Below are 21,166 nucleotides of genomic sequence, written 5' to 3'. Positions count from 1 at the left end.
TTTTTGTATAAATCATTTTCCAAAATGTAGCAATCCAATAATGCAAATTCTACCTAGTTTAAACTTACTGCACCTAATCTAATCTAATTTTGTAGACGCTTTTGGGCTACATTTATTTGCACTTGCAACAATTTGAACAGTGAACGCATAAATAATATGAAAGACATTACATAGGACATTGCAGCTGAGAGATACTCTCGGAGAGCCGGGCTAATCGTCGTCAATCTTAAGCATATACTCCTCGGCACGCAGGGCGAGCTCACGTATGTTGCGGAGGCAGCCAGCGGCGGCGAGTTGCAGCTCCTTGTTGGTGGAGCCAATGCACTCCAGCAGGAAGGGCACTACTCCGCTCTGTGGGAAGAAAGGATAACTCGTTAGCTGGGAATAGCTGAACCCGAGGCTATTTAATGCTCACCTGGTGCATGGTAATGCAGTTCTGTGGATCCATAGAGAGTTTCTCGAGGGCCATGGCCGTGGTGCGATGCACCAGGGGATTGTCACTGGTCATGTAGGTGACAATGGGTGTTACGGTGCGCAGACGTCCCAGCTCCTCGGTGTTGTTGCCAAAACAGGCGCACGCTGCGACGGCCGCTGCCAGATTCATGCGCAGCATATCGTCCGTGGTGTTGACCAGATCAGCCAGCTTGTAAATGACACGCAGATCTGTGAGAATGGCCAGATTGGTTTGGTCCAAGGCAATCGTAGCGATGGCCGCACACACCGCCGACAGCACCATGATTTCCTTGGACTTGAGCAGACCCACCACCAGCTCCATGGCGCCTACCAGGCTGCGCACCAGTTCCGCCGAGTCGGTGGCATTCTTCACGCAAGGACAAATCGCATAGGCGGCGTGGGCCTGCACTCGAGGACTGGTGTTCTTGAGCAGTGACCAGACCAGACGCACTGCATCCAACTGCTCCAAAATGCGCATACTCTCCGGATCCTCGGCGCACTCCTTAATCGCCTTGGCCAGGTTCTCGAGCAGCGGCGAATGCGAAGAGTTGAGCAGAGCAACCATGGCTGGCAGGCCGCCAGCATTGCGCACTTGGACACGATTATTTTGGAAGCGTACGCATTCGGACAAGGCGCCCGTGACATTGGTCAAGACCTCGTCGCACTCATCGGCGAGCAAGGCTACCAGATGATGAATGACATTCATGTCGTCCAATTGCTCGACATTCAAATCGGACATGGCGCACATCCAAATGGCGCCCGTTGCACCTCGGATCAGTGGCTTATTATCGCGCACTGTCTTGTCCTTGATGATGCCAACCAGCGGCTCCAGTCCGCCCGCCTCGCGTACCAAATCCCGGGTGGTTGCATCAAAGGCGCATTTATAGAGCGCCGTGCTGCCCTCTACCTTGAGATCAATGCACTCCGAATTCAAATGGTTAACAATATCTGCAATCATGCCCTCGGTGGTGATGGCCAGCTGAAATTTTGGCTCCGACGAACATTTTTGGACAGTGCCCATTATCGGTATGACCACATCGATATGAACGGACTTCAGCAGGTTGGCCATTAGGGGCACTATGCCACTCTTTCGCATCTGTTCCATATTGTGCTTGGAGTCGGCCAGCGTCCAAAGGGCACGTGAGCCGGCTCGGGCCATGTCCAGGAATTCGATTTCCTCAAGGGTAAGTTGACTGCGTGGCGTTTGCAGTATGCTGCAGCGGATCGGAAACGAAATACACACACACACACATATATAAAGATATATATAAGATTATTGATATAGCTACCTCATTATACTACCTCATTTTGATGTCCAGCAGATCGACCAGCTTGGAAATGCCGCCACATCGGCGCACATATTTGCGTGCCAGACGCACTTTGCTCACATTCGACAAGGTTTCGGCGGCCATGGTTTTCAAATCCTTCATGGACGAGCTCAGAATATCGACAATCAACGGTATCCCATCGAGATCTACAATCGTCTTGCGTATATCAATGTTCAGCGTTATATCGGAGAGTACGGTAAGTGCGCCCAGGCAGCATTTGGTATCGCTGCACTCGAGTATGTTGACCAAGACATCCAGTCCGCCAATGTCTTGGATAGCGAACTGATTGATTTGCGTGCGCAGATCGTAGTCCTGCAGGCAGCACAGGGATACTATTGTGGCTGTCTGATTGCCCGCCTTAATGTATTTGACCAGCTTCTGGATATTGTAGTATTCGGCGGGTATTTCGGCAGCTCGGGCCACGTCTTTCCAGCGTTCCTCCTCATCCGTTGAGGATTCCTCTTCTGTGGTATCCGAATCTTCGGCAACCACTTGACGCTTGTCCCGAGAGAAGCGATCTGGACAAGAGCCGCACTGTTCGCGTATCTTTCGTGGACGGCGTGGCGCACCGGTGCCAATCATCGTGGAATACAAGTTTAAAATACACTTATATTTAACTTGTCATATACAAGTGCTCAGTGATGGGCTTTTGCTGTTGTAGAAATTGCTTGTTCATGAATTTTTGTGTAGCTTGCGTAAAGGAATTTCAAAATCGTATAACAAAAATCGATTAAATAACATTTGTTGCCGGGGCAACGTTAACAAAGTTGTCGTACGTCAGTACGTGAAACAGCTTAACAAAAACAATAAACAATTGCAACTTTTTATACCTTTGCAGAGGATTTTATCGTAACGCATAGAAGGAGACATCTCCGACCCCATAAAGTATATATATTCTTGATCAGCATCAACAGACAAGTCGTTATAGCCATGTCCGTCTATCCGTCTGACCGTCTGCCCGTCTGTCTGTTTCTATACAAACTAGTCCCTCAGTTTAAAGCTAAGTATCTTTATGAAACTTTGCAGAAGTATCTCTTTCTGTTGCAAGCAGCACATATGTCCAAAACCAGCTGGATCGGACCACTATATCATATAGCTGCCATAGGAACGATCGGTTGAAAGTTAAGTTGTTTAGGTTAAAAAGGTGAAAATCTAAGTTTTGACCCAAAATATGTCGTTTTGAAACGACGTATCCCCTCCGCTTTTAAAAACGAAAATCATGCGTTTTTTACCCGAGTGGAGATATGTCGCTTCAAATCGACATAATCTCGCCATCAGGCGGAGTTATGTCGGTATTTCAACGTTATATGTAGGTGTTTGATTAAAAACCTTTTTTGTTTATCAAGATATCGACTCATTAAATGTGGAACAAGAAAACTTCAATGATTTTTGTATATTTTTGTAAGTCTAAATTTTGACACAAATCGTCAAAATGACATCACGTTTTTTTTTTTTCCAAAATTGCGGAGATGCGGACGTCTGAAAAAGAAATTATTCCGCGCGGACATATGATATGTCGTTTTCAAACGTCATATGTCCGCGTAGGATTTTGATTAAAGCACTTTTTTGTCGTTTCAAAACGACATATCTCCGCAATTTTGAAAATAAACGTGATGTAACCCCGTACCCTTTTCTTCAGCTTCACACTGGGCAATTATATGATTAAAATCAAATTTTCTTGGCTTTACAATTTGGTAACAATATAAGGATATATACTTTTTATACAAAGCATGCATTTCATGGAACAAGCAAAAGCAAAAATTACCTAGTCGGCAATTTAAAATGGTTCTTACAAAATTAAATATTTACATTTCCCTAAAGAAAATCGAGATCCGAAGGATCTGGCAAGGGTCTAATGCTGAAAATATCTAAACCGAAATGTACAAAATCCGTTCCAAGTTCTAATGCAATATCTTTCATAGCTAATCGTTTCTTTGGGTCCGTATTCCAGCAGTTTTCCATCAAAGATTTCAATTTATTGGAATTCGCATGATGCTCTACATCTGCGAGAAGAGGCCGTTCACCTAGAACCATTCAACACCTTTAACGAAAGTTGAGGTAACTTGACCAAAAGCTTACCCTGACTGATTTTATTCATGGTGGCAAGAGTTGGGAGGTTTTTCAAGTGATAGAACGGCCTTTTATGTGCCATCACCTCCCAGAGCACAATGCCAAAGCTGAAGACATCACATTTCTCCGAGTACATATGACTGATGGAAACCTATGTAAACGTACACCACTATTTAATCCACTCGCTCTCAGTCCAAGGTGTACAAACCTCTGGTGCCATATAGCAGGGAGTGCCAATTTCGGTCATCTTCTTCGAAGTAGCCTGTTCCGTGACTGCTCCAAAGTCGGCTATCTTTAAGATGCGGAAGTTGTTCGCAAGTAACAAGTTGTGTGGCTTAAGATCGCGATGTATCACTGGCTTTGGTTTCATGTCATGTAAGTAAGCTACACCCTGCAAATTATTTCATTCTTCAATGTCTGTGCAATGAAAATAACATCTTTTACCTTGGATAGTTGATGCATCCAATTGAGGGCAGCTAAGTACGAATAGTTTGGCTCTTGTTTTCTATCACGATACATGAAATTGTGGAGTGATCCACAATCTGCGAATTCCATCAAAATCAACGTGTTGCACTCTTTATCTTCCATAGTACAATAAAATTTGATAATATTCTCATGATAGGCGCTGGATAGATACTTCACTTCTCTTTCAATGCCCTTTTTGGCATCCGCATCATTTACAAAAATTCGTTTCAGCGCCAGCTGTGCTCCATTCATCTTAGCCTTATAGACAACGCCAAAGCCGCCCCGTCCAATTTTCTGAAATCAATACTTGAGTAATGAAATTAAGAAAATTGGTGATCAATACCTCTTCCACTTGTACATAGTCGATATGTTCTATTGCGTGTGCTTCAAAGGTTGGGATGTTGCCAAAATAAAGCCTAGGGAAAAAGTTTGCTCAAGTTATTTAAGAAGTAAGACGCTTTAGTCGGAAGTACCCGACTAGGGGATACCCTGAACTCTCTTCTATCAACATCAAATGCAGCTAGTTCTTTTAGATTGCTTAGAAATGAGGCAAGTTATCGGATATCGGAAACAAACTCGTACAGCGCGAACACTAGGATCACTAACATTAGAATATTCAAGACTCTAACTTTTAGAGGTTCTTTAATCGACGCGTTTATACATACGGACAGTCAGACGAACATGGCTAGATGGACTGATCTATAATAAGTATATACTTTATGATGTTGAAAATGTTTCCTTCCGCCTTTTACATACATTTACACGAAACCATTATATACTTTACCTAAATTCAGGGTACAAAAATTAAATGTAATAAATAAGTTGATAGAAAAAGCACCTGATAATTTTGCTGAGGCTCAATGAAGCAGTCTTCATAACAGACCCCTTATATTGGTCACTCTCCCAGCACATGGCAATGAGCGATTTTATATAGCTAGAGCCCAAGACATCTGCAACATAGCTTAGAGGTGGTTGAAGCTTAAAACCAAGCTTAATTTTGACATTCTGAAGGCCAGGAAATGAAGACAGTTCATTTTCACAAAATGGTTTACAGCGGGAAAGCACTTCCCAAAGCACTATTCCAAAGCTATATGCATCGATCTTCTCGCTGTAATATTTTATTGTGTATCTGTTCATATCATCGAATCCCTCATGGTCGATATATGATCTTGCCTCAGGTGGTATATACTGTTTTGGTACATTGTCATTGCCACTTGCTAACTCACCGATCTTCAAGCAGCGAGCGTTATCGGTTAAAAACAAATTCTTTGGTTGTAGGTTGCCATGGAATATGGGCGTCGGCGCTAGTCCATGTAAAAATGAAAGACCCTGCGGGAGCGAGAATGAAAAAGTTCCTCAATAAATGTAGTCGAATGTGCTTGACAACAAATATATGAAATGCACTCTAAAATGATGATAATATAAATGAGACATACCTCGGCACACTGGATCATCCAATGGAGCGCAATGTTTATAGAATATTTTTGGCTTTCTGGCCCATGAATATGGGTATCCAGGGATTGGCATTGTGCGTATTCCAAAAACAAGTACAGTTCTTTGTTTGATGACTCTGAAACCTCATAAAACTTCAGAATATTCTCATGGTCAGTGCTCAACAGGCGGGCGTATCTATTCCTGACCCATTCAAAATCTTCAACATTTTTATGATATTTTTTTACAGCAATTTGCTTATGATTCCAAAATGCTTTGTACACTGTAGAAAAATTGCCTTTCTTGATTATCTTAAATATAAAAGGTTATTTGTTTGTTAATTGAGTTATTGTTCTATTACGAATCATTTACCTCCTTCAGTTCAACAAAGTCAGCCATGGTTCAATGCTGGCTTATCGAATGCCAGATAGCAGAACAAATGTAAAGAGTTTTTCAGCCGGAAGTTATCACCTTACAGGTACCCTGATGCTTCTTCAATTTGATCTGTGCATGCCATAGGATGTCCTATATGAGATATCTATGACTACTATATCATATATCTGCCATAGGAACGATCGGTTGAAAATTAAGTTGTTTAGGTTAAAAAGGTGAAAATCTAAATTTTGGCAAAATATGTCGTTTTGAAACGACGTATCTCCGCCGCTTTAAAAACGAAAATCAGACTTTTTTACCCGAGAGTTGTTATCTAACAACATAATCTCTGTGCGGAGATATGCGGAACTATATCGCTTCAAATCGACATAATCTCGCCATCAGTTATGTCGTTTTTTCGACGTCATATGTCCGTCATGTGTCCGAAAGCTAGGTGTTTGATTAAAAACCTTTTTTGTTTATCAAGATATCTTGCCTCGGCATTTACTATTTTCCAGAGTTCGTAAATTTTGGTCCACACTTTCTGGTTTTCTGCAAAAAAAAAAAAAACGGTTTACTTCCGACAGAATCAATAACGGCAAGGGAGAACACCTGCATTTAGGTTTCTATTCTATTCAGTGCGTGCCGTAGGATGTCCTGTAATATCATTTTTACCCAATTCAACTCAAAAATATATAAATTAAATTGTTCATAATTTACATGCAAACTTATATAAAGTGTTCTCGACTTTTTCAAAACTAATGAGGTTTTTATATTTTTTTACCATACGAAAGCCAAAGTAACAAATTTGGCTTGATCAAAAGCGACTATGATCCGTTTTTTTGAAAATGAGACGTAATATCGCAAAATGAATTATGAGTTTCTCTTGGAATTGGTATGAGAGACTTTATATTTTAAATTTCGAGCCTTTAGTCTGGTTTTTTTAGGCGTTATACTTAATGACAATTCTAATACGTCTAACAATCAAAAATATCAAAAAAGATCATGCGTTAGAATTCACGAGTAGAAAATTAATACAAAACAGAATAATTGGTCTGTTCAGCTCACTTGTGCACGAATAACTAAAATAATTCCAACTTATTCCGGTGAAGGAGAAATAAAATTATCTTTGACAGGGTAAAAAAAAAGGTAACTTATCGCCAGGTATTCGATTAGTACTGACAGTAGTCAACTTAATTTAAGTCGATGGCACTTTAATGACCTCATGCCTTTGAAAATGGGGAAAAGGGGTATATAGTTTTGAGAGATGTTTTTTGAAGCATAGCTTAAATATCATAAGAGCTAAATACTCCATAGTTGTTGTGTAACTTCTTATATAGTATATTCATATTAAACATCATTTATTTTTTGGATACCTCCTCTATGCCCCCAAAATCAGACAATCAGCACCGATCTTATTTGCCATAATGTAGAGCAAGCCAAAGAAGTAGCAGCTAGGGTATGGAATCGGAGTAGCCTTTTACTAACTGACACAATGATTGGCACAAAACCTATATACCCTTTAAACTCATTCTGTTCACCGTATTGCAATACCAACTCAGAAAATATGATAACAATCAACTTCCTGTGATTTGTCAAAAGTTTGATTACTCTATTATCTTTGATAAGTGTAGAAGTTTTGACCTTGATAATGTCAAAGTAGTTGCGCTCGAGTGAATTGCATAAAGGAAGTGAAGTCACAATTTAAAAAGTTACTTTTTGCGTTTTTGGAAATTGCTTATAAAGTACAAAAACAGTAATAAGATATAACAATTTGTATTCGAATTGCAACAGGCAAACTCTTTCATAGACTTATCTGTCACAAAGAGATTACGCTCGTTCATAAGACTTTCGGATGGCAAAATACCTTTCTTTCTATTATTTTGTGGAATTTGCAAAATCGTTGAAAACCGTTGAAAAATCGCACAAAAAATCGTTGGCTCCAATCTTCCACCGATTTTGTATTATTCGTTTTGTTTTATTTTATCCAAAAACGTAATTTCCAGCTGTTTTACCTTAAAGTAGTTTGTGGAATATTAGCTCTGTAAATATAGCTTGTTCAGCTTTTCTTTCAACAAGTCCATAGTTGGTCGGCTTTTCGGAAGAATATTCCAACAACGTTTCAATAGTTTTTTTAATTTCTCCGCATTTTGGCAGTTTTCCACATCTTTTAGAGGAGGATGCTTACCTGTAGCGAAAGATGAATTGAAAAATGATTTGTTAATTTGCATGTTCACTTACCCTTACTAACTTGAACCAACATCGCGACTGGTTCATTATTTTCCAAGTGATAGAAGGGCTTTTTATGTGCCATTACCTCCCAAAACACAATGCCAAAGCTAAATACATCACTTTTCTCCGTGTACTTTTGGGCATTGATAACCTAATTAATGAACATTCTTGAACCTTCTCCTTTCCATTGCAAGGAATACAAACCTCTGGCGACATATAGCCGGGAGTGCCAATTATCATCGTCATCAAAGTAGCCTGTTCCGTGACTGTTCCAAAGTCGGCTATCTTTAAGGTGCGGAAGTTGTTCGCAAGTAGCAAGTTGTGTGGCTTCAGATCGCGATGAATTACGGGTTTTGGTTTCATGGCATGTAAGTAAGCAACACCCTAGAAAGAAAATGCAGGTTTTATTAGTTGCACGAAGAACACGATTTGTGTTTACCTTAGCCAATTGTTGCATCCAATTGAGGGCAGCCACGTGTGTGTAGTTTCGTTCTTCTTTACTATCACGATACATGTAATTGTGGAGTGATCCGCAGTCTGCGTATTCCATCAAGATCAACGTGTTGCACTCTTTATCTTCCATAGTACAATAAAATTTGATTATATTCTCATGATAGGCGCTGGATAGATACTTCACTTCTCTTTCAATGCCCTTTTTGGCATCCGCATCATTTACAAAAATTCGTTTCAGCGCCAATTGAATGTCATACATCTTAGCCTTGTGGACAGCGCCAAAGCTGCCTCTGCCAATTTCCTAAAATAAATTTATTAACTTATTTAAGAAATTCAAAAATAGGCGAACATTACCTCTTCCAATTTTACATCTCCGATATGATCTGTGGCTTGTGTTTCTAAGGTTGGGACGTTGCCAAAATATAGCCTAGAGCAAAAGTTAGTAAATACCATTTACAAAAAAAGCTCTGATTACAACTTAAGACAAGTTGAAATATATTTCTATAAAATTAACTTAAATTGAATAACGAAATGTATTAAAAAAGTACCTGATAATTATGCTAAGGTTCAATAGCACAGTTTTCACAATGGGCCGCATATTTTGGTCGCTGTGCCAACACCTGCTAATTAACGATTTTAAATTGGTAGAGCCCGACCCATCCGGGATACAACTCAAGGGTGGTTGACGTCCAGCGAGAAAAATATATTTTAAGACGGGAAAGGCAGATGGTTCATTTTCACAAAATGGTTTCCTGCGGCAAAGCACTTCCCAAAGCACTATCCCAAAGCTATATACGTCGGTTTTTTCGGCATATACTTCTTTGTTAGATGGTGGTATATAATGATTTGATACGGCGTATCCTCGAGCGGCTACTTCGCCGATCTTCAAGCAGCGACAGTTATCGACTAAAAACAAATTCTCCGGCTTCAGGTTGCCATGAAATATGGGCTTAGGCGTCAGTCCATGTAAAAATGCAAGACCCTGCAAATTGAGAATAAACAGGTAACAGTGATTTTGTCGAGCGTGCCCGACTAGGAGATGCCCTGAACCCATCGCTGTGTTATCTCAGCATACACACACATACAGCAAAAAGTTGACATGTCCGAGATCGACACTATATATAGACGTACAGACAGATGGACATGGCCAAATCAATTCAATTTATATTCGTTACAAGCACTTTGAAGCTTTATTAAACAATTTCATACATACGGACGGTTGGACAGACAGACATTGCTGGATCGACTCGGCTTTTGACCGACGGGCTGACCCAGAATATATATCTAGTTCGTGGGATCGGAGATGCTTTCTTTGGGCTATATTAAGTTTCTTATAACTAAGTATAAGAATAGAAAATGAAGAATAGAGGGGAATGAAACATACCTCGGCACACTGGAGCATCCATTTGAGTGCATCCTCCGTAGAATAGCTTGGGACATCTGACCCGTATATATGGTAAGCCAGCGATCCGCAGTCTGCGTATTCCATAACTACGTACAATTCTTTGGCTGGAGAGACTGCAATCCCATAAAATTTCAGTATGTTCTTATGGTCAATGCTTAATAGCTGTGCGTATTTATTTCTGGCCCATTCGTAATTAAATTTGCGATGTGTTTTAACCGCAACTTGATGTTGAAGCCAAAATGATTTGTATACTGTAGAAAAATAGCCTCTCCCGATTACCTTTAAGATAAACAATAATTTGTTTTGTTTTGTCATAAGCCAGGTATAGTAAGAAATCATTACCTCCTTTAGATCGATGTCGTTTAAACTAAAATTGTCATCCATGTTCAATCGCAAAAGCAGCTTGTGGATTAGAGTTTTCTTACAAAAGTCAACGATTGACCGTTAATTTCTGTGGCTAGTTCATAAAAAACAGATCAGATCGGTGTCATTATAATAAAAGGCGACCTTACAGACATTCGTTAGGCAGCCTTGACTCTTAGGGGACGCTGCCTTTGACCAAGATTATATTTTTAATATGCTTGTCGTTATCGTTTGATATACAAATTTTATAACCAATTATTTTTTTTTCTGCTAAAAAAGTATAAAATGTTTACAGTTTGATAGCCGTGTGAGCACTGATAATAATCGTGAGTCAAAATTTCCGAGAACCAAGCATTTAGTTTAAAAAGTTGATAGCTGCTCGCGTGCGTACACAAATTCTAACTTATTTAGACTGACCACAACAATATTTAAGAAGTATACCTTCTTTTCTATTAAGTATAAAACGGGTATAAAAAGCAAGTCTAACGCGCAGACATCGCTCAACGAGTACTGACAGCAGTCAACCTCTTTAAGTTATTTCCTTTTTAAACCGTGCAGCCATTAAAAATGGGTGTAAAGCGTATAATGTTTTTGTGCAAGTGTCCCATCAAAAAACATATGAAAACCATTATACCTTATACTACCCATTTTTAAGGGGATCGATAAATGCCAATTTAATAGAAACGATAACAATACCTTTCTGGAATTTGTTTAAATTTTGATTGCCGTATAATCACCGATAATAACTTTCTTATCGTTAAAGCGGGAAAAGCAACTTACATCTCATTTTAAAGTATCATTATATGTGTACATTCAAATCAGTTTAAAGTATCATTATATGTGTGCATTCAAATAATAATCATATTTAAAACACACATCATGCACAATTATGTGCTATAAACTAATTTTAAATTAACGGCAATTGATTCGATTCAAAACATACCGAATGAGTATGACGAGCGCGCCAAAACAAGCTACGCGGCAATGGTAACACCGGTTACTGCGGCTGCGGTGCGGCGAATTGAGCGCGCAGTATTTTTTTGCCACAAGCCTGCGGTCACACTGCACAACAGCTGTGCTACGTCTTTGTTGTGTTTTTCTTTTTCAATTTAAAAACCAAGCATCAGTAGCGTGTTTACTTTCTATAAAATACGATCACATAACGATGGGTAACACAAGTGGCAAACGAGAATCGGACAATCTATACACAGCCGAGGAGCTGCGCTTTCTAGAAACGGCGTACCGCAACGCATCCGGCGGTGCATTAGAGAAATTAACACAAGATCGACTCGTGGTAGGTGCACAGTGGGTCGTTGCACTTGGGCTAGCCAAAAATCAATGACTGCAGTTGCCTGCCTGCAGTGGCTGTTCCGGTCACAAGTTCAAGGTTCACTGCAACAGTCAGTTGTGCGTCTCGTGTCATGCGACACCACAAATGATATATTATGTGAGGCGAAAGCTGTCGTCATTGTCACCATCGGCGTTATCAATAACACTTCGCATTTGTTGTATAGGCCGAACGTGTCTCTTTGGTTTATTCAATTTGTTTGCTTTTCGCGTTTGCGACTGATTTTGTGTTTGCTTTGCCTTTGTCTAATTTGCTTGCCAACGAATTAGTAGTGAATCCAAAGGGGGATTGGCGCACATAATTATGGCAACGAAATTGAATTAATAATAAACAATAGACGCGACGAATGCAGCCAATTTCAGCGTTAACAGCTTGTCCCCTCCACAGTGGCCGAGTTTGGCTACGATCGCAAGAATTTGTTTATTATTTTTTGTAAATTTGAATTTAATTCGGTTTGTTTTGTGTTTCAAACAGGAAGCATGGTCTCAAACGATCGAGCATTCGCTAGCCGAGGGCACGGCTCAGTTTCTGTTTATGCCAACGAAACCTGGACAGCATTGCATTAATATACCCTTAAGGAAATTTGGCGAACCCTACTACATTATGGAACGTGGCAGCATTGAGATGAAGATGCAAATGATGCTGGCGTCGCTGCAACGCGGCGCCAACGACAGCTACAACAGCAAACAGCTTGAACAGGTGAAGCTTAAATAATGAAATATAAATAAGTTAATTAACAAATGTTCCTGCTTGCCAGTATATACACTCGGTCATTAAGAGCTATGTGCATCTGGAGAGCACCTCGAAGGGATCCATCATTAAGGAATGGCAGGATTTGGGCTTTCTCACAACCGAACGTTCGGTCTGCAGCTTTGCCAAGGGTCTGATGCGTAACCTAAGCAAAGATTTAGAGCACACCTTGCACAATGAGGCACTGGAGCGTTGGCTGCATGTCACGCCGCAGTTTCTGCAATTGTGGCGCGAGGTTTTCGTGCAGCTTTACACACGCCATGGTGGCAGCAAGCGCACAATCATCAAAGATGTGGAAATTTCCATTCTGCCTCAACTGTGCGGTATGTAATGTTCTATTGTACGCCTCAATCATGACAATCGTAAATCACATTCGCGCATACAGATGCCCCGCACAGCAGTCACTACAGGCCCATCATCGAGCTGCCACATGTGCTGTATATAAATGCACAGCTGCCGCGCGAGATGCGTCACAAATGGCGTTTCCTATTTTCATCGAAAGTACACGGTGAGAGTTTCTCGACCATGATTGGCAAGATGATGGACAAGGGGCCCACGTTGTTCTTCATTGAAGACGAGGATCAATACATATTTGGCGGCTATGCACCAGAATCATGGTCCCTTAAGCCTCAGTTTGGTGGCGACGATACCTCTTTGCTCTATACGCTCAGTCCAGCCATGCGCTGTTTCAGCTCCACTGGCTACAATGACCATTATCAGTATCTTAACTTGAATCAGCACACAATGCCCAATGGGCTGGTGAGTACTTGTGCCCTCTAAAAATGTGTATCGATTAGCATTTTAACCTTAACTCTCTGTACAGGGCATGGGCGGGCAGTTTGATTTCTGGGGTAAGACCAATATCACTTAAGGCTTATAATTAGAATCAATTTATACATTAACTACTATTTTGCAGGCCTCTGGTTAGACTGCATGTTTGGCGAGGGTCAGAGTGTGGAGAGCTGTACCACATATAGCGACTATGTGCAGCTCAGGTGCGCTATTTGAATTCCTATACTCTTTTTGATGCGCATTACTAACAGCACAACAATACAATATTTTACAGCAAACGCAAGCAATTTAAAATACGTAACCTGGAGGTTTGGGCTGTCGGGGATTTGCCCGTCAAGGATGAAGACGAGGGCGGGGATGGTCAGGTAAACACTCTACGCACTAGAAAATACAAAATATTACAAATATTTTTAAACATTTTCGAAAGAAAGGTTAAAATCTTCAATTAGTTATTAGTTAGCGCCTATTAAACTAAGAATTATAATTACCTTTGCTGGTTTATTTTTAGAAACGTTCTGTGCTGGACAGCAATCTGGAGGATCGTGCCATGCTGGAAATTGCTGGCAAGCAAATGCACTCGGATGGTCTTCGTGAACCGGGCATGGATGATTGATGGCGGTCGCAGTTCAAGGCATTAAGTAAATGTTCGGTTTTAACACGTTCAAGAATTTATAGCACTATATCTTTTTTGGGTGTGCGGTTAAAACCTTTACATATTTACTTTAGCCATAAAAACCTTCCTACACACTTTAAAACAAATCCTGTATACAAGAAAGTGTTTGTTCTTTCCATTCCTTTAAACTTTTGTTAATGCAATAATGTATTAATATAATATAGCTATATATATATATATATATATATATATATATATATATATGTATACGTATAAACAATGTATTATGCATAGTGTCTATGTAATACTGAAAGTATTGTTGTTGCGTTTTAGGACTACAAGTGAAATGAATCGTTCAAAAGCAATGTAATATCGTCGTAAACCTCTTTTTCTGTGTTTAAATAAATCGCAAATTATTTGCCGAACTCAAATTTATTGCTTAAATCATTAAATTCTTTGGAAAATAGATGGCTTCTATAGTACTCATGGTGGGTACTATAATTTGAAATATTAAATTACAAAGCTTTTAATTGAAGCCACTTAGCCACTGCCTCGCAAGCGACAATATACTAAATAGATATTTAATGCATTTTATATGTCAACAGCATAACCCGAGAGTGTCACGCCAGGTGCAATCTCCTCTTCCACGTATGAGCCCGCCTCCTCGAAGGAGCGTGCATTGCTATCCTCAAAGCTGCGTCCTACGCTCGCTGGTGTCTGGCGCAGCGGCGGGGCACGCTGGCCAAAATTGCGTGCCACACCATATTTGCCGGCATTATAGTTGGAGTTTTGGCCCTCGTCATCGTAGCGTCGTCCCGTGGAACGCAGCTTTGGCGCCTGGAATGTGTGCTGCTGCTCATGGTCCGAGTCATGACGATTGTGAAAATCGTAGGTGTTCGTCTCGGATCCGCGCGGATAGTTTGTTTTCCGCAGCATGGCCTTAAAATTGAATGGTGGCTCCTCCGAGTTCTGCAAAGCGGGAATCTCAATTCTATCCCGTAAAACTGTTTATTACTTACATCGTCCTCATTTCTGCGTGCCATATTCTGTAGCTCTCGCACTGGATCGGCGGGTGGATAGGAGGAGCGTTGCTGATAGTTGCGCTGTTGCTGATTGGGATTATTGCGATACTGGTTGGAGGAGGGCATGGGCGGTGGTGGAGGGGGCGCCGCATAGCCCTTCAAGGAATTGCGACGTGAGCCCGACCGATGAACTCCCCAATTGCCACTCATGTTGTTACTCTGATAGTTGCTGTTGTTGTAGTTGTTGTAGGCATTGTTGTAGGCATTCATATTCTTTTGCATTTGATTCCTGACGAGCATACCCTGATCAGCACGAGAACCCATTGAGATTGAGTGCATTCGGCTTACCTTCTCAGCTGCTGTGGATCCCGAAAGTAGCCCTGGTTGTAGATATTGTCACTCTCGCCCATGCGATCCCAGTTGGTCTGACAGGCCTGCTCCTTCTTATACGCATTGTAGGTGAGCAAGCACGAGGTCATCGAAGGATTGCGCTGCAACGGACTGTCCCAGGGCTCGTCTTCCTCCAACTGTTGCAGCAACAAGTGATTGGGGAAGGTTTGCCGTGAAATCGAATTGGCCGGATCCACCATATATTGTGTATCGTAGAAAGGTATCTGATCCAAGCGGAATGGCATCTTGCTGATGGGCACGGGCAGTGGTCCCAGCTGCGAGGAGTTCACCTCACGCATATTAATCCGCTCAAATGGCACTGCCCGAGTGCATTTATTGAGACCGGCCACCATGCGCTGGTTGTATATGTGCACCTGTTGCCGGTGGCTCGATTAGAGCTCAGGATCAATGTTCAATGTAAGCGCTTACCTGCTGTGACAGGTTGACGAAATCCTGGAAGCGGGCGGCGCGATAATGTAGCAGCACCTGGAATATAGACTTTGTACGCCACTTCTTGGCAAACGGGCGAATGAAATCCGCCGTGTTCTCATTGAGCTGTCCGGACTTCTCGTTCACCAGCGGAGGAAAGCGGACACGGTCGCGGAAGCCCCGAAATGCTGTTCAAGAAAACAAAAGATAAAGAGAGAGGGAGTGGGAAAGAGAGATGTTGAGGAGAAAGAAAGAGAGAGAGAGAGAGAGAGAGCGGGTTAGTGGCCAGTTAAAAATGCGGTCAATGGGCGGGGAGTCACCTTAATTTAATTAAATTTTCATTTATTTTCTATACAACACTTATAATTCATTTCTGTTTGTGCTGCGGTAAGCCGATTGGTTGCATCAGTGAGGGTGGCTTGGGGCTGGTAGCCAAAGGTGGATACCAAAGATGTTGGCACTAAGCGGCTTAAATTGTCCAACAGCCGGACACCCTAGACTAACACTAATGTAAACTTGTGGCTTGGTTACTTTGATATTTTATTATATGCATGCAGAGTAGTATGTAGTATTTGGTATGTGGCATTGGTAAGGCTACCCCCACGAGTTAGTATATTGCCCACATGGGCCTTGCTTGATTAGGTTATTGGTGTGAGATCTATTCATCGACTGAGGCCTGCTCGATTTTGGAGATGCACACTGCGGCGAGAGCCTCGTCTTTACGCGCTTCCAGAAACAGTTCATCGGCCTCCGATGGAGTCTCGCTTATGTCGATATGCTCCTCATCGAAATCTTTAAGTTTATCAACTTGAGTTTTTTTACCTTTTTGTATCTTGCTGGCGGCCTCATCATGCTGGCCTGGCCCCTTTTTGCCCACTGTGTAAGGAGACAGAGAGTTAAGGACTTGCCGTGGCTAAGTACATGTGCGCCACTTACATTTGAAGACCTTGCCTCCTTTGACGCGCTTGCGGGCGAGCAGGGCGCGCATCATGGACTGCACCTTGATAACCTTCTTCACCTGCAGCTCATATTGCCTGCAAGAGATGCGTAGCTAAGTGGTTAGTCTGAGGCGATATCGATTTCGATATGGAGCTCACCTGGCCAGAAACTCGTCGTTGTAGTAGCGTAAGAAGACCTTGGTCTTGCCCAGAACCCAGCCCTCCATTTTGAGGCGCAAAAACAACAGCCTGCAATTGTCCTTGGTCATCTCAACGGTCTCATCAAAGTCAAAGGCCAAGAATTGATAGCTGCAGAATCATTCAAAAGGAGAGGTTAGTGCATTGGGAGCACAAAGTCAAAGTCCCAGCCTACCGCTTGAGGAACTCCTCGAAGGGCAGGCGCGTGGAGTAGCCGCGCTGTCGTGCAATAACCGTGTCCAGAACGCCGAGCGCCTTCATCTGCTGCTGCACGACGTCCGAGTGGAAGGCACGCGGCTTGTACTCGAGATCGGCGCGTATGCAACGCACAAAGTGCACGCCCAGATTCGCATTCTGGCTGAGCATTCGGAGCAGAGTCAGGCAGGTGTAGCGGAAATTGGCCGCCATGGTGCGCAGGTTATTCACTTGTGAGATGCAGCCAGCGCTGAGCGTGTTGAGATTCTGCAATGGATCAAATGTTGATTGAGAGGCTTCAATATGTGCCAGGCGTACATGCAACTCACGTATGATTTGCGTTCAGTTTCATCCTTATGCTGTACGGCTTCAAACGGCATGGTTAGATTGCCAGCTTTGGTTAGCTGATTGGTAAACATGAGCATGATGCTCTCGTCCAGCGAGGAGCGGAACGTTTCGATCATCTCGGGCGGCACAAAGTCGCGATTGATGTCGGTGAAGGCGCGCGTATCGTAAATGATGCGGCCCGTATAATGGGCCACGGATAGCTCAGTGGCAGTGTGTTTCTTCACGAACTGGCTGTGCTTTTCCGACACGCGGTCTAAACGAAACACCACAAAGATAATGTCAATACGGAGCTGTCGAGAGAAAGAGAAAATGAGGAAGAGCACTGGACCTACCCATAATCAAGTCCTGGTCCTGACAGGAGCGCGATGCATCGTCTATGATGTAGAAAAGTCCATCGGGCTTGGTAAGCAGATTATCTAGCGCTGTCTTGTTATCGTAAAAGTTAAGATTTATGGTGTCAATATCCTCCGCTTCCATTTCCAACATTTCGCTAATGAAGATGCGCTGATTGTAATGATACTGCATTTGCTCGTTCAGTGTATTGATGATCAGCTGCTCCAGGCCATTCCGATGGAAGCACTCAAAGCCGTACATATCATGCACGATTATCGCATTCGTGTCGCCGCTGTAAAGGCAGGAAACCAAATATAATCCAATGGGGGTATGGCACATCGGCACATCACCAATACTCACAAGACGGCGCGTGGAAAGGACATGTTCATGTTGATTCTGTTGATGATAAAATCAACTAGACGCGAGTAAAGGGTGGAGGCGACCGCATCCCGTGCATCCCGTGCCTCCTCCGCTGTATACTGTCGCCGCTCGGCAATGCCGCCCTTGACCATGATGAAGTTGGTCAGCGACCACATGAACTTCTTCTCATCGACGCGCAACAGCTCCGAAATGCGGGAGACTATGTCGGTGTTCTCCACCTCGGCGTATTTGCCCGACGGACGGAAGCGTATGTTGCCAATATTCAAAATGGCAGCTAGTACTTTTCGTACCGTTTCCAGCTGCTTGTGGCTAAAGTCCAAGTCGTGTAGAATGCTCTCGAACTCCCGAAAGCGCTCCACATTGCCCTCAGGATCATCGCGACGATACTTGAGCTTGGACGGTGGCCCATCTGGCGGTATGCGCAGATAGCGATAGTTGCGATCCGACTTGAGATTGTAGTCCTTCAGGTGATTCTGTTGATTCATAAAGTCATAGAAATAGTAAAAGATGTGAAAGTTGTGCTGGCTGCCATCGGTGGTGGCCACGCGCAACTTCTCCAGCATGTACATATTGTAGACGGCGCCGCTCATCTTGCCCGTCTTGCCAAAGGTCAGGCAATACTGCAGGACACACCGTGTGGAGTCGTTGTTAACCGGTGTGCCAGCATTTACCAACATGAGTATGACCTTAATGGAGTTCTCGACGCGTCCCGTGGCGCCACGATTGCCAGAACCCAGATAGCAGAGATGCTTGATTAGCAGACGGGCATTCGTAGACTTGCCCGAAAAGCTTTCGCCGGAGAACACAATGTGCTGCGGTTCGCGGTGGTGCAGCATATCCTGATAGGCTATATCCGCCACGGAAAAGATATGTGGCTGATTCTCCGAACGTGACTTGCATTTGTATTTGGCATGGAACTATAAAAAGAACCAACAATTACGTTTTCTATTTAGGCCGAGCAGTTGGCTTTATGAGAGACCCACCTCAGGGCTGAACTCCTGCTTGAGCTCATTGGAGTTCAGTGAAAGCAAAATATCGCCAATAAAGCTGTAGGACTCGCCCATTTCCATACGATTGCGCAGCGAGTCGAGTATGCTCTCATCCACCGGATTTTCAAGGGCCGCCAGATCCTCGGGATACATACGTTCCGGTTTCTCATCGAAGCGCTTGATGTAGCCCCGGTCCACAAAGAGTTCTGGCTCCTTGTACAACGTCTTAACATCGCTTGCCAGCTCCAGCATTTCGGCCAGATCGGAACGCATTTCCTCCTCATTCTCAATGAGTTCGGTGAGAAAAGGGTGCTCCACCATTTCCACCATCATGGGCCGGTTCTCAGCATTCTTCTCCAGGCACTCGGCAATAAAGTCATTGATCTGCTGCGACCAGTTTGTCGGACGCGTCAATGTGGGCGGTGGGTTGCGCACAATTGCAAACATGGCCCTTGTTGGATGCATGTCTGCAAACGGAGGCTTACCATCGGCCAGCTCAATGGTGGTTATGCCCAGAGCCCAGACGTCGGCCCGCACTGTAATGTCCGGCTCACGGGCTTCCATAGCTGCCACCACCTCGGGTGCCATCCAGCAGGGCGAACCAATGCAGGTGCCCCGTTTGCCTAACGTCGAGTCCACCTGACGCGACAGCCCAAAGTCACACAGCTTAACGCATCCGTTTTTGGTTAAAAGTATGTTGTCGCCCCGTATGTCCCGATGAAGAACATGATTGCGATTCAGCTCGATGGCTGCGCGACAGGTTTCCCTGATGATGTAGGCGATGTGCTCCTCTCGCATGCGACGGTCCAACTTTAGCAACTTATTGACCATGTCCACGGCGGTGCCACCGGCGCAGTACTGTAAACGATTGAAATTTAGCTGGATTGGAATACGTTTGCACCTTTCGGCTGTACACTGACCTCCATGACAAACCAAATCTCATCGGGTCCATTGGGTTTCGACAGCTTGTAGACGCCGTAGAACTCGGGCAGATTTGGATGTGCACAGTAGTCGCGCAGTGTGCGATATTCCTCCTCAATGGACACCTGGTGCTCCTCGTCATAGTGCTGTATCTTCAGTGCAACGATGCGATCAGTGTCCAGTTCCTTGGCGCGAAAAACCTTCGCATTGACACCCTGCGCAATCTCCTCATAGATTTCGAATTTATCGGTCGGATCCGGCAATTGCGTATACGGCAAATACATTTTGTCCCACTTGATCAGGATACTCACAGGATATAATAGTTACTAAGGTGTTTTATGGTGATTAGGTAACGCAGAGAATAATAATTGTAAATCGCATTAGTAATTTGAAAGGTTTCACCCGATTACCAGTGAGCAGATGGGTTTTTGCTTAGGATTGGAGCCCCCATCGACAAAAATTGGAAAGGGTTTAGTTGTGGCAGTTGTAACACAACTAAGAAAAGTAAGCCTAGGACAATAAGATATTGGTTTCTTTTTTATGAAAGCAGTTATCCAGAATGTTTAAGATCCTCACAGGATAAAAGGAAACTTTTAACAAACGGTTAAACCAAGTTATATATATCACATAATGTTAAGATCCGTAACTATGGGACTTGAAGCCTAATCCTCATTGTTCACTACGAAAACTTGTCTATTAATAATCAGTTTTGATACAGTTTCTTTCAAAGCTTTAGCTATTTTCAGATAATACACCTTGCAGCATTAAGAGTCGAGTATCCTTATAGACAGACCTTTGCTTAGTAGTTATTTGCCACGGCACGAACGTTGATGGTATCCTTTGTTTCTGTTGGTGAATTCCCGAACCGACCGAACGCTTGCAGCACGATGCGCTGCAAAAAGCCAACTGAAAGTTGTGCAAACGGATTCCTCGGCTTTTTACTGAGC

The 21,166-nt window shown here is 43.0% G+C and overlaps 5 protein-coding genes across 7 annotated transcripts; 1 reads left to right on the top strand and 4 right to left on the bottom strand.

The window, feature by feature from the left end:
• Window positions 1–77: 77 nt before the first annotated feature.
• gudu (Armadillo repeat-containing protein gudu) lies at window positions 78–2,511 on the bottom strand. The gene is made up of 3 exons (XM_002052532.4): window positions 1,756–2,511; window positions 416–1,667; window positions 78–351 (listed from the first exon to the last, which is right to left on the bottom strand). Exons 1-3 carry the CDS (start codon window positions 2,361–2,363, stop codon window positions 211–213), a joined length of 2,001 nt encoding a protein of 666 aa, XP_002052568.1. The 5' UTR covers window positions 2,364–2,511; the 3' UTR covers window positions 78–210.
• A 632-nt stretch (window positions 2,512–3,143) lies between these two features.
• LOC26530817 (mitogen-activated protein kinase kinase kinase 7) lies at window positions 3,144–6,670 on the bottom strand. 3 transcript variants are annotated; one of them, XM_015173374.3, is made up of 9 exons: window positions 6,590–6,670; window positions 6,120–6,307; window positions 5,753–6,058; window positions 5,155–5,645; window positions 4,660–4,732; window positions 4,296–4,610; window positions 4,060–4,242; window positions 3,861–4,002; window positions 3,144–3,805 (listed from the first exon to the last, which is right to left on the bottom strand). In XM_015173374.3, exons 2-9 carry the CDS (start codon window positions 6,144–6,146, stop codon window positions 3,597–3,599), a joined length of 1,746 nt encoding a protein of 581 aa, XP_015028860.1. In that variant the 5' UTR covers window positions 6,147–6,307; window positions 6,590–6,670; the 3' UTR covers window positions 3,144–3,596. The 3 variants fall into 3 exon arrangements, with proteins under 3 accessions (XP_015028860.1, XP_015028859.1, XP_032294305.1); XM_015173373.3 differs by lacking the exons at window positions 5,753–6,058; window positions 6,120–6,307; window positions 6,590–6,670 and having other exon boundaries at window positions 5,543–5,648; XM_032438414.2 differs by lacking the exons at window positions 3,144–3,805; window positions 3,861–4,002; window positions 4,060–4,242; window positions 4,296–4,610; window positions 6,590–6,670 and having other exon boundaries at window positions 5,543–5,645; window positions 6,120–6,211.
• LOC6628704 (probable serine/threonine-protein kinase DDB_G0272254) lies at window positions 6,611–11,121 on the bottom strand. The gene is made up of 10 exons (XM_015173156.3): window positions 10,722–11,121; window positions 10,552–10,666; window positions 10,189–10,488; window positions 9,353–9,786; window positions 9,159–9,231; window positions 8,791–9,105; window positions 8,556–8,735; window positions 8,361–8,502; window positions 8,135–8,307; window positions 6,611–6,671 (listed from the first exon to the last, which is right to left on the bottom strand). The coding sequence occupies exons 2-9, from the start codon at window positions 10,591–10,593 to the stop codon at window positions 8,156–8,158; spliced, it is 1,638 nt and encodes a 545-aa protein (XP_015028642.1). The 5' UTR covers window positions 10,594–10,666; window positions 10,722–11,121; the 3' UTR covers window positions 6,611–6,671; window positions 8,135–8,155.
• A 526-nt stretch (window positions 11,122–11,647) lies between these two features.
• LOC6628628 (MTOR-associated protein MEAK7) lies at window positions 11,648–14,344 on the top strand. The gene is made up of 8 exons (XM_002052534.4): window positions 11,648–11,866; window positions 12,395–12,619; window positions 12,678–12,993; window positions 13,056–13,429; window positions 13,494–13,521; window positions 13,587–13,665; window positions 13,737–13,827; window positions 13,971–14,344. Exons 1-8 carry the CDS (start codon window positions 11,738–11,740, stop codon window positions 14,073–14,075), a joined length of 1,347 nt encoding a protein of 448 aa, XP_002052570.1. The 5' UTR covers window positions 11,648–11,737; the 3' UTR covers window positions 14,076–14,344.
• A 138-nt stretch (window positions 14,345–14,482) lies between these two features.
• Window positions 14,483–21,132, bottom strand: ninaC (STKc_myosinIII_N_like and MYSc_Myo21 domain-containing protein ninaC). Its single transcript, XM_002052535.4, has 14 exons — window positions 21,013–21,132; window positions 20,219–20,545; window positions 19,293–20,156; window positions 18,289–19,226; window positions 17,928–18,220; window positions 17,577–17,848; window positions 17,228–17,514; window positions 17,014–17,163; window positions 16,853–16,950; window positions 16,739–16,792; window positions 15,917–16,104; window positions 15,446–15,861; window positions 15,095–15,386; window positions 14,483–15,044 (listed from the first exon to the last, which is right to left on the bottom strand). The coding sequence occupies exons 2-14, from the start codon at window positions 20,501–20,503 to the stop codon at window positions 14,667–14,669; spliced, it is 4,515 nt and encodes a 1,504-aa protein (XP_002052571.1). The 5' UTR covers window positions 20,504–20,545; window positions 21,013–21,132; the 3' UTR covers window positions 14,483–14,666.
• Between the last annotated feature and the right edge of the window lie 34 nt (window positions 21,133–21,166).

Source organism: Drosophila virilis, chromosome 4 (genome assembly GCF_030788295.1).
Source record: "Drosophila virilis strain 15010-1051.87 chromosome 4, Dvir_AGI_RSII-ME, whole genome shotgun sequence".
Taxonomy (NCBI): Eukaryota; Metazoa; Arthropoda; class Insecta; order Diptera; family Drosophilidae; genus Drosophila; species Drosophila virilis.
Note: the sequence above shows the minus strand (reverse complement) of the source record. Positions and strands in the feature narration are given on the sequence as shown.

Bases quoted from the DNA above. Each gene is read 5' to 3' on its own strand.
- gudu (XM_002052532.4), bottom strand. From the start codon at position 2,363: ATGATTGGCACCGGTGCGCCACGCCGTCCACGAAAGATACGCGAACAG. The intron at 1,668-1,755 runs GTAGTATAATGA...GATCCGCTGCAG, and splicing joins CTGCTGGACATCAAAATGAG to CATACTGCAAACGCCACGCA. The intron at 352-415 runs GTGAGCATTAAA...TTCTTCCCACAG, and splicing joins ACTGCATTACCATGCACCAG to AGCGGAGTAGTGCCCTTCCT.
- LOC26530817 (XM_015173374.3), bottom strand. From the start codon at position 6,146: ATGGCTGACTTTGTTGAACTGAAGGAG. The intron at 6,059-6,119 runs GTAAATGATTCG...TTTATATTTAAG, and splicing joins ACTTTGTTGAACTGAAGGAG to ATAATCAAGAAAGGCAATTT. The intron at 3,806-3,860 runs GTAAGCTTTTGG...GAATGGTTCTAG, and splicing joins CATGAATAAAATCAGTCAGG to GTGAACGGCCTCTTCTCGCA.
- LOC6628704 (XM_015173156.3), bottom strand. From the start codon at position 10,593: ATGGATGACAATTTTAGTTTAAACGACATCGATCTAAAGGAG. The intron at 10,489-10,551 runs GTAATGATTTCT...TTTATCTTAAAG, and splicing joins ACGACATCGATCTAAAGGAG to GTAATCGGGAGAGGCTATTT. The intron at 8,736-8,790 runs GTAAACACAAAT...TTTTCTTTCTAG, and splicing joins GGATGCAACAATTGGCTAAG to GGTGTTGCTTACTTACATGC.
- LOC6628628 (XM_002052534.4), top strand. From the start codon at position 11,738: ATGGGTAACACAAGTGGCAAACGAGAATCGGACAATCTATACACAGCC. The intron at 11,867-12,394 runs GTAGGTGCACAG...TGTTTCAAACAG, and splicing joins TAACACAAGATCGACTCGTG to GAAGCATGGTCTCAAACGAT. The intron at 13,522-13,586 runs GTAAGACCAATA...ACTATTTTGCAG, and splicing joins CGGGCAGTTTGATTTCTGGG to GCCTCTGGTTAGACTGCATG.
- ninaC (XM_002052535.4), bottom strand. From the start codon at position 20,503: ATGTATTTGCCGTATACGCAATTGCCGGATCCGACCGATAAATTCGAA. The intron at 18,221-18,288 runs GTGAGTATTGGT...CTGCCTTTACAG, and splicing joins TCCTTTCCACGCGCCGTCTT to CGGCGACACGAATGCGATAA. The intron at 17,164-17,227 runs GTAGGCTGGGAC...ATGATTCTGCAG, and splicing joins TTCGAGGAGTTCCTCAAGCG to CTATCAATTCTTGGCCTTTG.